At 37.0% G+C, this 14,655-nt stretch overlaps 1 protein-coding gene and 1 pseudogene across 1 annotated transcript; both read left to right on the top strand.

Annotated features, from left to right (window-relative positions):
- The first annotated feature begins 563 nt into the window (after positions 1–563).
- LOC129357661 (zinc finger protein 135-like) lies at positions 564–10,060 on the top strand (annotated as a pseudogene).
- Positions 10,061–13,343: 3,283 nt separating this feature from the next.
- On the top strand, positions 13,344–14,647 carry LOC129357660 (gastrula zinc finger protein XlCGF57.1-like). Its single transcript, XM_055026750.1, has 2 exons — positions 13,344–13,832; positions 14,000–14,647. The coding sequence occupies exons 1-2, from the start codon at positions 13,344–13,346 to the stop codon at positions 14,294–14,296; spliced, it is 786 nt and encodes a 261-aa protein (XP_054882725.1). The 3' UTR covers positions 14,297–14,647.
- The last annotated feature ends 8 nt before the right edge of the window (positions 14,648–14,655 follow it).

Genomic DNA, 14,655 nt, shown 5'->3' with positions numbered 1-14,655 from the left:
TGTGGTTCCTGTTCTGGAACCAGGCTCCTTGAGAGGGGCTAGACATACTTACACTATGGAGTTGCCCATGATGAGATGTGTCAGGTTGCAATAGTAATTGCAAAAATGCAATACACTTATCAAAACTACAACCTGATGTTATGCACTGATTTCACATTTTCACTGATGTACAATGAAAAATACATTTTAAAACTTTGTAAAATCATACATTTATTTTTCTTGATTTTAGAAAGTTTGGTTGATTATTATTGTCTTCAATAATTTAGTGTTTCTTTTGTCTTAGTTGTATTTTTCTCTTTTCTGCTGCAGCTTCTTCTATTACCTGAAAAATAGTTTAGGTTCTGCAAAGAGAACTGGCACTTTATGAGAAATCTGTAGATGTGATGATCGTAGGAGCCACAAGGTGGCGTAAAGCGATGACATGAATGAATGACAGTCATAAAACTCCAAAGAAGAAGAAGAAGAAGAAGATGGCGCTAGGTCTGTTTTGTTGATGGCCTAGTCTTGAAATCTCCACAAACCAGTGAATCAGCGAGCAGGAATGAAACATTGACAGAGTTTAAAGAAATCATCGTCCAGTCGGAGGAAGAGATGGATGATCAGCGCAGACTGCTTGATTTCTCCCGGACTCCCCAGATCATCTTACACCGAATAGGTAGGAAACAGCAGCGTTTGGATGCAGGTTAAGGTCTAAATGTCTGCACCTTTCTGCATGAGGATCATTTTAGTAAACGCTCTTTTCCCGGATAAATGTTTTGTTAGCAGGTAAATGAACGCAGACATCACAATGAGAATGGCTGATTTATGCACATGTTTTACTTGTTTACTCATTGTAAGGCTTCGTGTTGTTTTCACGTTGCCTATTTTACATATATTGTCCACTTGATGTCACAGTGGAGCATATGAAGCACCGCGGTGCATCGGCTCATGAGTCCATGATGGGATGGAGTTCCTCAGAGCTTCATGAAGCTTCATCTCACCATCACTACTTTTCATTGTTTCGTCTCCTGCTCTGGTCAAAACCCACAAGCCCAACCAGTGCATGCTGGTCCTTTACCCGTCCCTATACTTACAGGAAATGGACCCACAGTTCTTCCTGTCTAACTTAGAAAAGCAAATGACAAAGGAACAAAAACTAAACGAATATCAACCTACAAATAAACTCTGTAAATAAACCCCCAAAATATAAAGTGAACTAAAATCTAATTTTAAAACACTTAAAAGTAATGAAAATAAATAATTCCTCCAAAATAAAGCGATATCTTGAAATAATAAAATGTACTCATTAATATTAACAGCAATGATTTTATAATGCATAAAAAATATTTTTTTTAAATCTGTTCATTTGAGAATTCTACAAATGTCGGGTGGATTTGTCGACTGAACTGTATCTCTGTCTACACTCTAGAATATTTAGGTGTTTTTTTTCCATTTGTGTCTTAAACTTTGAACAATTTCTCCTATTTAATTCAGTAAAGTTAACAATTACTCTTTTCCTCCGGTTTCTTCTCCAGATTCCTTGCAATGTAACGTTTATAACCAGGAGAGGAGATCCACTCTGGACCAGGAGGAGTTAGAACCTCTGCAGGTGAAACAAGAACAGGAAGAGCCAGAAGTTCATCAGATAAAAGAAGAACAGAAGGATCTAGAACACCTGCAGATAAAAGAGGAAGAGAAAGAAGTTTACTGCAGTCAGGGTGAAGAACAGATTGAATTAAAACAGGAGACTGATATCTGCATGGTGGTTCCTGTTGATGAGCAAACATACCAAACTGAATCAGAACCACATGGGAACCAAGACATCTTCCAGGAGCCTGATGAAACTGAGAACCAAAATCAGAAAAGAAGAAAATCTTTCTCATGTGTCATTTGTAAAAAGCGTTTGACTTTCAAATCTGTGTTTGATGCTCACATGAGAACTCACACGGGTGAAAAGCCATTTTCATGTGTGAACTGTGGGAAAAGTTTTAGTCAAAAACAGGATTTAACTCGGCACATGATGATTCACACTGGTGAAAAGCCGTTTTCATGTGTGAACTGTGGACAAAGTTTTCGTCACAAAGTTAGCCTGACTCACCACATGATGAATCACACGGGTGAAAAGCCGTTTTCATGTGGGACCTGTGGAAAAAGCTTTAGTTATAAACAGAATTTAACTCACCATATGATGATACACACTGGTGAAAAGCCGTTTTCATGTGGGACCTGTGGAAAAAGTTTTCGTCACAAAATTAGTTTAACTCACCACATGATGATTCACACTGGTGAAAAGCCGTTTTCATGTGTGAACTGTGGAAAAAGTTTTAGTCTAAAACAGGTTTTAACTCAGCACATGAGGATTCACACTGGTGAAAAGCCGTTTTCATGTGTGAACTGTGGAAAAAGTTTTATTCAAAAGCAGAATTTAACTCATCACATGATGATTCACACTGGTGAAAAGCCGTTTTCATGTGTGAACTGTGGAAAAAGTTTTAGTCATAAACAGAATTTAACTCAGCACCTGATGATTCATTCCGGTGAAAAGCCGTTCTCATGTGTGAACTGTGGAAAAGCTTTTCGTCACAAAGTTAATTTAACTAACCACATGATGATTCACACTGGAGATAAGCCATAGAAGTATTTTCCATAAAATACTTGAGGATACTGTATCCTCAACTACAGTGTATGTTGAGGATACTGTATCCTCAACTACAGTGTATGTTGAGGATACACTGTAGAATAGATCTGGTTAAAAACTAGAATGAAAGACTGGAGGGGGTTGATGCCTATAAAGCTGAAATTTGTTGTATTTGTTAAATGTGATCTTCATGTTTGATTTGTATTATTCTGTACAATAGAGAGTTAACGAGGTTTACTTTTGTAGTTTTTAAATCAAAAATAGAATTGATATCATGGTTAAATGTCTTTAAAAAATAAAAAATTGTCATAATTTTATCTATAAAGTAAAATGAGAATGAAACTGATTTCATTTTTTTCTAATTATTTCAACCAGTTTTTACCTAAGTGAAATGTATTCAAATGAAAATTTTTTTTTACTTTCAACAAAATGCAAGATTCACCATAAAGTCATTTTCATGCATTGATTGCACAAAGCACATGTGATTATTTTCAGTTATTTGCTTTTTTCTAGTTTTAGATTGACAAGACAAAGCAACTTTATTTATATAGCACCTTCCAGGCAAAGACAATTCAAAGTGCTTTTACAAGAGAGTTAAAAACATACATTAGCTGTAATTATTTGCTCTTTTCTGCTGCAGCTGTTAGATTATTGTCTCTTTATGTTTATGTGCATTTATATATGTATTTTAGTAAGAAATAAAAGTGTAACATTTCATTTAAGATTAAAAGTTTTGAGTTTTCCTGTAGTGTATGTTCTGCCTTATATTGAACCCAGTAGATGGCGGCATTCCACCAGTACTGGGTGTAGTCACTGTGGTTCCTGTAACTGATGGGTTGCCGGTTCAAACTCCCCACATCCGGCTCAGTTGTTGAGTCCTTGAGCGAGGCATCAATCCTGCCTTGCCTGAAGTCCAATAGCACCAATTGTGTAGCAGCTTCTATCAGTCTGTCCTCGGGTAGCTGTGGCTACAATGTAGCTTACCATCATCCACATGTAAAACACATTGGCATCCTCTGCTCTAGATAAATCACTATACATACATTTAACTTGCATTTTGTCCTTTTGTTCTGTTTTTCATTTAACTGGTCTTGTCTGGAAGTGTGGCATTCAGCTTTGTCGAGTACAGAGGTGAAGCCCTAAAGACTTGCATAGGTGAACCATTACAGCTCCTGTCTGATATATTTACATGAAACTTTATTAGAAACAGCTTTGGATTTATTTTATTAAATTGTAATGAGATGGAGAAAAAAGTGGGTGAGAAAAGGTGAAAAAAAAAGTTTTATTAGGGACACCCTCCTCTCACCCAACTTGATATACAGGTGATCACAGAGAGGGGGAGCCAGAGACCTAACCTGACAGGCAAATTCACATGTTCCCATTCTGATGTGAACACCCAGACATTCAGACCCAATCATCCAATGTCAAAATAAACTAAACAACAATGGACTCCATACACCCACTTCCATTCCTCATACAAAGAGCTCCAACAACCAACTAGAAGCAACTGCAAGAATTGAGATGACTGTTTCTGTATTGGAATCTAATCATCACTCAGTTATTTTCATTATTTTCTCTGTTTCCGATTCAAGATAGAAATCCTGAATCAGAGAGAATGTCAGACTACTTCGAAGTTGATGTAAAAATAATGTTAATCCACCACTATGCTCAGCTGCAAACAACAAATCCCAGCTACAGCATAGAGCAGCTAATCCATGTAGCAGCCATGTACCTGACGTAAAAACGTTTAGCTAGACAATGTCAAACATTGAGAAGTTTTAATTATTATTATCAAACACGGCCTTCTGAAGCCAAAATACCTCAGAAAAATACAGAGCCAACCATGAGAATCGACTCATTTAAATTAAAATCACTTTCACACAAACATAAAGAGCCTAGCATAAATGTTTGACCGTTGAACCGTTCAAGCTAATTTTCTATTAGCATCTTTACTAATCTTTTACATTACATTACATTACCAAGGAACATTAAAACAAACGTTTATCTTGGCTATGTTTCTATTCTTCCTCTTTTTTTTCTCCCTCCCTGAAGCATATGTCCTTTTTTAAGACGTTGTTTTGTTAATTTATCTTCTGACTGGAGCTTTTGACATTTGGATGCAGCTCATGTTACCGGTGAACCATGCGGTACCAACTGCGGCCACGAGGGGGCCTCCAAGAGCAATTTAGTTTATTTTTATCCATAAAATAATTATTTCTACAGATGGATTTGATGAATGATTTCTATTTGATGGATATATTATCAAATATATCCATCCATCCATTTTCTGATCACCCTTCTCCCAAACGGGGTCGGGAGGTGCTGGTGCCTACCTCCAGCTGCGTTCCGGACGAGAGGCGGAGTTCACCATGGACAGGTCGCCAGTCTGTCGCAGGGCAACACAGAGAGACAAACAGGACAAACAACCATGGACACACACACTCACACCTAGGGAGAATTTGGCAAGGCCAATTAACCTGACAGTCATGTTTTTGGACTGTGGGACGAAGCCGGAGAACCCGGAGAGAACCCACGCACGCACGGAGAACATGCAAACTCCGTGCAGAAAGACCCGGGGCAAGGAATCGAATTGCTGCAAGGCAACAGCGCTACCCACTGCGCCACTGTGCAGCCCTTATCAAATATATATTATTGTAAAAACAAATCAATTCATAATGAAATGTTGTGATTTTGATGTGAGATTCTCAAAGAGCAAAGCAATAAGAAGGAGGAACCAGAACATTTAAAATAAAACTGGAGCAAGAGGAACCAGAACATCAACAGTTCAGATAGGAAGAGAATCAACTCTGCATCAGTGAGGATGAAGAGCATCTTATGTTGAAATATGAAAATTGGAGACATTTTGGTGACTCCTTCCAATGAGCAAAGAATCAATAGTGAAACAGAACTAAACAGGAACCAACTCGCCTCATGCTTCTCCTGAAGATGAGAACCAGGATCAAGAAGGAAACCATTCAGGAAACCCAGGAGAAAAGAGAGACAAAGAGCACAAACAAAACAAAAGATATCAGAAAAGCAAACAACAAAAAGGAACTACTGAAGGTCCAAAACAAAAAAGGCAGAAACATTTCACCTCAACCAAAATTTATATTCTTGTAAATTTTGTGATGAAGCCTTTTCTCGAAACGACTCGTTGACATGAGGATTTACATGCATGACTTGTAGAAAAAGTTTCCCAATGAAATGTCATTTGCATGTCACGTGAGGATTCACACAAGTGAGAAGCCTGTCACATGCATGAGTTGCAGAAAATGTTTCACCCATAGAGAAAGTTTCTCTATTCACATGAGAGCTCATAGATGAAGTAAATCAATGACAGAGATGTGTGACGCTGGTAAATAAGTTTAAAGAAAATTGTTGGTGTGTGGAAATGTAATTGGTTCTTGAAGTATCGTTTTGAAAAATGTGTGTGTGTATTCTCCTACTTTTTATTTCTTCTTATGATTCATTGGTATATCTGTTTGGTCATTTGTTCCTGACGTAAATATTTGAATCAAATGTTTATTCAGATACAAATGTGTGTCATTGGAACCTATGCAAACTTGGACTGTATGTGTGTGAATTGTATTTCTATCCCTATTCAGAATATAACAGATATATGAATGGTTCTGATCAACATAGTGTTAAAAGAAAAACAATGCAGTTTGAAGTGCTTTATGTGATTAAAAACACAATAATTGAGAAAACCAGCAGACATTATATTTTGTCATTATTATACATCAAAATGTTGGTTAATACTCCCTTTGTGGTGCGTCAAGCAAGAAACAGTAGTGGGTTTCTTGGGAAGCTGCTCATTTATTGGTGTGATAACAAACAAACACCTTGAACTCCATTGATTCTAATAAAGCTCTTCATGCCGAACAACATGTGTGCCCCCTGCTGGTGTGGCGATGCTAGTGCAACAAGCTGAATGCTGCTTCTCCCTGTTTGATTGTGGTTCTTGGGATGCAGAGCAGAACCAGAATACCCGAGTGATCGGAAAGGTTGATACAACAACAGCAGATCTTTAATGTATTGTGGTGTTAAGAGGTTCAGTGATTTATAAACTAAAAGTATTTTAAAATCTATTCTCTGAGCTACAGGGACCCAGTGTAGGGACTTTAGAAAATTGACTACGTTTCCTTTCTACAATAACTTCAACACTCCTTTATATTGATGTGCCGATGTGTTTTTACTGATATTGTCGGTTTCACATTCAAAGGAAATTAGGAAATTCAAAGCGGAACTAAAAGTCGGTTTCGTGTTTCTTCAGTGGAGCCTTCGTGAAACACACAGGAAACGAAAACAAAGCACAGATAGCTGTTAGCTTTTCTTCAGGTAAATTGTAGCTTGAGGACGGGTTTGCTGTATTTGGCAGATATTTGAGTGCTTGCAGTAACTTTGTCTTCACGTTAGTCCCACAGAGAGTTAATCAGCGAGCAGTGAACTGCAGAAACATTGACAGAGTTTAAAGAAATCATCGTCCAGTCGGAGGAAGAGATGGATGATCAGCGCAGACTGCTTGATTTCTCCCGGACTCCCCAGATCATCTTACACCGAATAGGTAGGAAACAGCAGCGTTTGGATGCAGGTTAAGGTCTAAATGTCTGCACCTTTCTGCATGAGGATCATTTTAGTAAACGCTCTTTTCCCGGATAAATGTTTTGTTAGCAGGTAAATGAACGCAGACATCACAATGAGAACGGCTGATTTATGGAGAGAAAATGACCTTTTTTGTGGTTCTTCCTCCTTTAACTACACGAAGCTGAAGTTGGTTTCCGATTCGGGAAATGGCTAAAGGGCGATTCCACCTAATTTTCACAACCTTCCGCATCTTTAATCGATTCCAATTTGAAAACTACAACACCTAGAACTCTTCAAAGCTGGACCAGATTATTCTGATCTAATAGCAGGATATTTAAAACAATGTTTGTGATTTGTAAATCTTTTTTCTAATTTGTGAAACTTCAACTTACTGACCGCTGCAGAAGATCTTTCCTTCCAACAGCCATCATCATCAACAATAAGTCTTTGAAGAATTAAAGAGTAACACCAACATTTAATTTCCCATTGGGATTAATAAAGTGCTTTTGAATTGGAATTAAATTTGAAAAAAACTCATGGAATCCAAACGTTAGTGAACTTTTACAAATCCTGTAAATGTTTCACAAATCCCAAACATGGAGTAAAATATTCTGCTATTAGAGTAGAATAATCTAGTCCAAGTTTGAAGTGTGTTGTTGTTGTAGTTTTGGAATTAGAACAGATCTAATATGAGTTGGATCCAAAAAAAAGGGGGTAAAAATTGCATTTTATTGAAGTTTCACAAATCACAAATATGGTTTTAAATGTTCTGCTATTTGTTTAAAATAATCTAATCCAGGTCTGAAGACTGTAGGTCACAGGTGTCAAACTCCAGTCCTCAAGGGCCGGTGTCCTGCAGGTTTCATTTCTGTCTTAAACGATTAACAATTTCTCCCATTTACTTCAATCAAGTTAACAATTTCTCTTTTCCTCTGTTTTCTTGTCCAGATTTCCTGCAATGTCACATTTATAACCAGAAGGAGTTAGAACCTCTGCAGGTGAAACAGGAACAGGAAGAGCCAGAAGATCATCAGATAAAAGAAGAGCAGAATGATCTACAACATCATGAGATAAAAGAAGAACAGGAGGATCTAGAACATCATGAGATAAAAGAAGAACAGGAGGATCTACAACACCTGCAGATAAAAGTGGAAGAGAAAGAAGTTTACTGCACTCAGGGTGAAGAACAGATTGAATTAAAACAGGAGACTGATACCTGCATGGTGGTTCCTGTTGATGAGCAAACATACCAAACTGAATCAGAACCAAATGGGAACCAAGACATCTTACAGGAGCCTGATGAAACTGAGAACCAATATCAAGAAAGAAAAAAAATATTAAGTGTGACAAGTGGAAAGAGGTTTTATCAAAACCAGAATTTAACTCAGCACATGAGGATTCACACTGGTGAAAAGCCTCATTCATGTGTGACCTGTGGAAAAAGTTTTAGTCAGAAACACGTTTTAAATCGGCACATGATGATTCACACTGGTGAAAAGCCGTTTTCTTGTGTTACCTGTGGAAAAAGGTTCAATCGAAAACATAATTTAATTTGTCACATGATAAGTCATACAGGTGAAAAGCCGTTTTCATGTGTGACTTGTGGAAAAGGTTTTACTAGAAAATATGAGTGCACTCAGCACATGATGATTCACACAGGTGAAAAGCCGTTTTCATGTGTGACCTGTGGAAAAAATTTTCGTCACAAAGTTTGCTTAACTCAGCACATAAGGATTCACACTGGTGAAAAAGCCATTTTCATGTGTGAACTGTGGAAAAAGTTTTAGTCAAAAACATGTTTTAACTGATCATATGATGATTCACACTGGTGAAAAGCCGTTTTCATGTGTGAACTGTGGAAAAAGTTTTCGTCAAAAATGGGAGTTGACTCAGCACATGAGGATTCACACTGGTGAAAAGCCGTTTTCATGTGTGAACTGTGGAAAAAATTTTCGTCACAAAATTAGTTTAACTCAGCACTTGAGGATTCACACTGGTGAAAAGCCGTTTTCTTGTGTGAACTGTGGAAAACGTTTTTGTCAAAAACAGGAGTTAAGTCAGCACTTGAGGATTCACACTGGTGAAAAGCCATTTTTATGTGTGGACTGTGGGAAAAGTTTTAGTCAGAAAACAAATTTAACTCAGCACATGAGGATTCACACTGGTGAAAAGCCTTTTTCATGTGGGAACTGTGGGAAAAGTTTTCGTCACAAATTTAGTTTAACTCACCACATGAGGATTCACACTGGTGAAAAGCTGTAGAAGTATTTTCCATACATGTCCTAAGTTGAGGTTCACTATAGAATTGATTTTGTTAAAAACTAGAATGAAAGACTGGAGGGGTTTCATGTCTATAAAGATGAAAATTGTAGTATTTGTTAATTGTGAACATTTGGATCTTCACCTTTGGATACCTGGAGATGTGCATCCATGACACATTTTCTGTCAGAGATGTTTTTTTTTTTGGCATATTCTGTATCAAAAACTGCATGTTATTGTATTAACATGTTTATGTCAAACTGTATGTTGTGTTTGTGCAACGTGAAGATCAAAAGCTCAGCTCAGAGCCCTGAGGAGAGCCAGTACTGATGCTGATAGATGAAGAGACATTGTGGTCCATTGTGACTAATTTCATGCATTAACAGAGTTTGACTGGACATGGACTCCCTTCCAGAACATTCTCACAAGATTGGACTTGAGGGATTGATTTGTATCATTCTGTACAATAGTGAAAGTTTGTGGGGATTATTTTTGTAATTTTTAAATCAACAATATGATGTACAGAAGGGTTGAATGTTTTTTAAAAATCTTACAAATTATATTAACCAGTTTTACCTTAATAAAATATTTTCAAATGAAAAACAATGCATTTATACTTTAAATAAAATACAAAATTCACCACAAACTTATTTTCATGCATGTGATTATTTCCTATTAGCTTTTTTCTCTAGTTTTAGCTTGAATTATTTGCTGTTTTCTTGACTTTTATTATTTGCTTTATTATTAGCTGGGGTAAAGTGATTATTGCAGAGGGACTGTTGATTTATCTGACACAGGCTGAGCACAGCAGCTGGTGAAGCACATATAAAGACAAGTTGTCAAGGTTAAAAATATAGATCAATTGCCTACAAATTAAACTATTCCATCCATCCATCCATTCATCCATCCATCCATCCATCCATCCATTCATCCATCCATCCATCCATCCATCCATCCATCCATCCATCCATCCATCCATCCATTCATTCATTCATTCTCTTTACACCCTTAACCCTTGTGGGGTCGGGAGCTGCTGGTGCCTGTCTCCAGCGACATTCCTGGACAGGTGGCCAGTCTGTCGCAGGGCAACACACAGACAGACGGGACAAACAACCATGCACACACACACTCACACTTAGGGAGAATTTTAGAGAAAACAATCAACCTGCCAATCAATTTTTATGACTGGGGGAGGAAGTCGGAGTACCCGGACAGAGCTTTTGAATCCATCAAACTCAATTAGAATTTGACATTAGCTTACATCCTTATTTTTTTATTTTAAAAAAAATATCTAAGTTTCTCTCTAAAACAAAATTACATTGTTTCAAATTATATTAACCAGTTTAACATTACCTATGTAAAAGCTTAATGAATAAATAAAAATATACTTTTAATATTCATTATAAACTAATATTCAGACATTGATTTTTCTTGATTTTATAAAGTTTGGTTGATTATTATTGTCTTCAATAATTTAGTGTTTCTTTTGTTTAGTTGTATTTTTCTCTTTTCTGCTGCAGCTTATTCTGTTACTAGGAAAAGATTTTAGGTTCTGCAAAGAGAACTGGCACTTTATGAGAAATCTGTAGCTGTAATGATCGTAGGATCCACAAGGCGGTTAATGCGATGACATGAATGAACGACAGTCATTAAACTCCGAAGAAGAAGAAGACAAAGGACGACACGTGGTCTGTTTTGTTGAATGTTTGAATGTTTCTCTAATAAATATCTCCAGTCCAGCTTAAACCAGTGAATCAGCGAGCAGTGAACTGCAGAAACATTGACAGAGTTTAAAGAAATCATCGTCCAGTCGGAGGAAGAGATGGATGATCAGCGCAGACTGCTTGATTTCTCCCGGACTCCCAGATCATCTTACACCAAATAGGTAGGAAACAGCAGCGTTGGATGCAGGTTAAGGTCTAAATGTCTGCACCTTCCTGCATGAGGATCATTTTAGTAAACGCTCTTTTCCCGGATAAATGTTTTGTTAGCAGGTAAATGAACGCAGACATCACAATGAGAATGGCTGATTTATGGAAAGAAAATGACCTTTTTATGGCTCTTCCTCCTTTAACTACTGAGTCTTTCTTTTGAAAACGGGAGAAATGTGAACAATGCAGCGCGAGGTTAGTAAAGAAAGCAGCATAACTAATAATAGCGGTGTTAGAAGCTGTAAAATGTAATAATTTGTAATAAATAAATTGTCAAACCAAACATCCTATAAAAGTTCAATCAACAAGCTGCACTGAGGTGATGCTTCATACGTAGATAAGAAGTTCAATGTCCAAAAAACTTTAAGATTCCTTTTATAGTTTATTTCTCCAGTTTAACAAGCAAATAAAAAAATAAACTTTTCATTAGTGATGTGGCGAGTAATCCAGGAGGATTTTAATGAAGCACATAAAACAGAGAATTCACCTAAACCAGAATACAGTTAAAGTTTTTATTTTAGTAATAAATCGTTACCTCTGGTGAAACAGCGAATAACAAGCCAATCACAACTCTCTGTTTTTCTATTTGTTTCTAGTTTCCTTTTTGATGCAGCCATTGTTTCATACAAACAGATTAATCAGAATCACAAACATCTTTTACTTGTTTATTCATTGTAAGGCTTCGTGTTGTTTTCACGTTGCCTATTTTACATATATTGTCCACTTGATGTCACAGTGGAGCATATGAAGCACCGCGGTGCATCGGCTCATGAGTCCATGATGGGATGGAGTTCCTCAGAGCTTCATGAAGCTTCATCTCACCATCACTACTTTTCATTGTTTCCTCTCCTGCTCTGGTCAAAAGCCACAGGCCCAACCAGTGCATGCTGGTCCTTTACCAGTCCCTATACTTACAGGAAATGGACCCACAGTTCTTCCTGTCTAACTTAGAAAAGCAAATGACAAAGGAACAAAAACTAAACGAATATCAACCTACAAATAACTCTGTAAATAAACCCCAAAATATAAAGTGAACTAAAATCAAATTGTAAGAAAATAAATGATACCTCCAAATTAAGTAATATCTTTAAATAATACAATTTACTCGACTATAATTTTAGAATAAATAAAAAATATTTTTTTAATAGATGTTTATTTGATAATTCTATAATTGTCAACTGTCTTTCTGCGCTTGCTTTTATTGTGTGTGTGTTTTTTTTTTATACTTCCGTCTTAAACAATGAATAATTTCTCCTATATACTTCAATAAAGTTAACAATTATTCTTTTCCTCTGTTTTCTTTTCCAGATTCCCTGCAGTGTAACGTTTATAACCAGGAGAGGAGATTCACTCTGGACCAGGAGGAGTTAGAACCTCTGCAGGTGAAACAAGAACAGGAAGAGCCAGAAGATCATCAGATAAAAGAAGAACAGAAGGATCTAGAACACCTGCAGATAAAAGAGGAAGAGAAAGAAGTTTACTGCAGTCAGGGTGAAAAACTGATTGAATTAAAACAGGAGACTGATATCTGCATGGTGGTTCCTGTTGATAAGCAAACATACCAAACTGAATCAGAACCAAATGGGAACCAAGACATGTTAACAAATCCTGATGAAACTGAGAACCAAAATCAGGACAGAAGAAAACCTTTGTCAGGTGTCATCTGTAAAAAACAATTGACTGCCAAATATGCTGTCAGTGATCATATCAGAATTCATGAGAGTGAAAAGCCGTTTTCATGTGTGACATGTGGAAAAAGCTTTAGTTATAAACAGCTTTTAACTCGGCATGATGATTCACACTGGTGAAAAGCCGTTTTCATGGAACTGTGGAAAAAGTTTTCGTCAAAAACAGCATTTAACTCAGCACATGATGATTCACACTGGTGAAAAGCCGTTTTCATGTGGGAACTGTGGAAAAGTTTCGGTCGAAAAGAGTATTTAACTCAGCACATGAGGATTCACACTGGTGAAAAGCCGTTTTCATGTGTGAACTGTGGAAAAAGTTTTAGTCATAAACTGTGTTTAACTCGGCACATGAGGATTCACACTGGTGAAAAGCCGTTTTCATGTGTGACATGTGGAAAAAGTTTTAGTCATAAACTGTGTTTAACTCGGCACATGAGGATTCACACTGGTGAAAAGCCGTTTTCATGTGTGAACTGTGGAAAAAGTTTTAGTCAAAAACCGCATTTAACTCAGCACATGAGGATTCACACTGGTGAAAAGCCGTTTTCATGTGTGAACTGTGGAAAAAGTTTTAGTGAAAAACAGAGTTTAACTAAGCACATGAGGATTCACACTGGTGAAAAGCCGTTTTCATGTGTGAACTGTGGAAAAAGTTTTAGTCATAAACTTTGTTTAACTCTGCACATTAGGATTCACACTGGTGAAAAGCCGTTTTCATGTGTGAACTGTGGAAAATGTTTTAGTCAAAAACAGGCATTAACTCTGCACATGAGGATTCACACTGGTGATAAGCCGTTTTCATGTGTGAACTGTGGAAAATGTTTTAGTCAAAAACAGGCATTAACTCTGCACAGAGGATTCACACTGGTGATAAGCCGTTTTCATGTGTGAACTGTGGAAAATGTTTTAGTCAAAAACAGGCATTAACTCTGCACATGAGGATTCACACTGGTGAAAAGCCGTTTTCATGTGGGAACTGTGGAAAAAGTTTTAGTGAAAAACAGAGTTTAACTAAACACATGAGGATTCACACTGGTGAAAAGCCGTTTTCATGTGTGAACTGTGGAAAAAGTTTTAGTGAAAAAAAGAGTTTAACTCAGCACATGAGGATTCACACTGGTGAAAAGCCGTTTTCATGTGTGAACTGTGGAAAAAGTTTTAGTCAAAAACAGCATTTAACTCGGCACATGAGGATTCACACTGGTGAAAAGCTGTAGAAGTATTTTCCATACTTGTTCTATGTTGAGGTTGACTATAGGATTAATTTAGTTAACTACTAGAATTAAGGACTGGAGGGGTTTCATGTCTATAAAGCTGAAAATTTGTATTTTTTTAAATGTGATCATATGGACGTTGTGCAACCATCAAACAATAATGATATAACAAGTACGATATAACAATATGTTATTGTACTTATATACTGTTTATATCAGACTGTATGTTGTGTTTGTACAACGTGAAGAGCAGAGGGCTCAGCTCAGAGCCCTGAGGAGAGCCAGTACTGATGCTGATAGATGAAGAGACATTGTGGTCCATTGTGACTAATTTCATGCATTAACAGAGTTTGACTGGACAT

Source organism: Poeciliopsis prolifica, unplaced genomic scaffold (assembly GCF_027474105.1).
Source record: "Poeciliopsis prolifica strain line A6 unplaced genomic scaffold, Auburn_PproV2 SCAFFOLD277, whole genome shotgun sequence".
Lineage (NCBI taxonomy): Eukaryota > Metazoa > Chordata > Actinopteri > Cyprinodontiformes > Poeciliidae > Poeciliopsis > Poeciliopsis prolifica.
The sequence above is the reverse complement of the archived record's forward strand: the minus strand, read 5'-3'. Positions and strand labels throughout refer to the sequence as shown.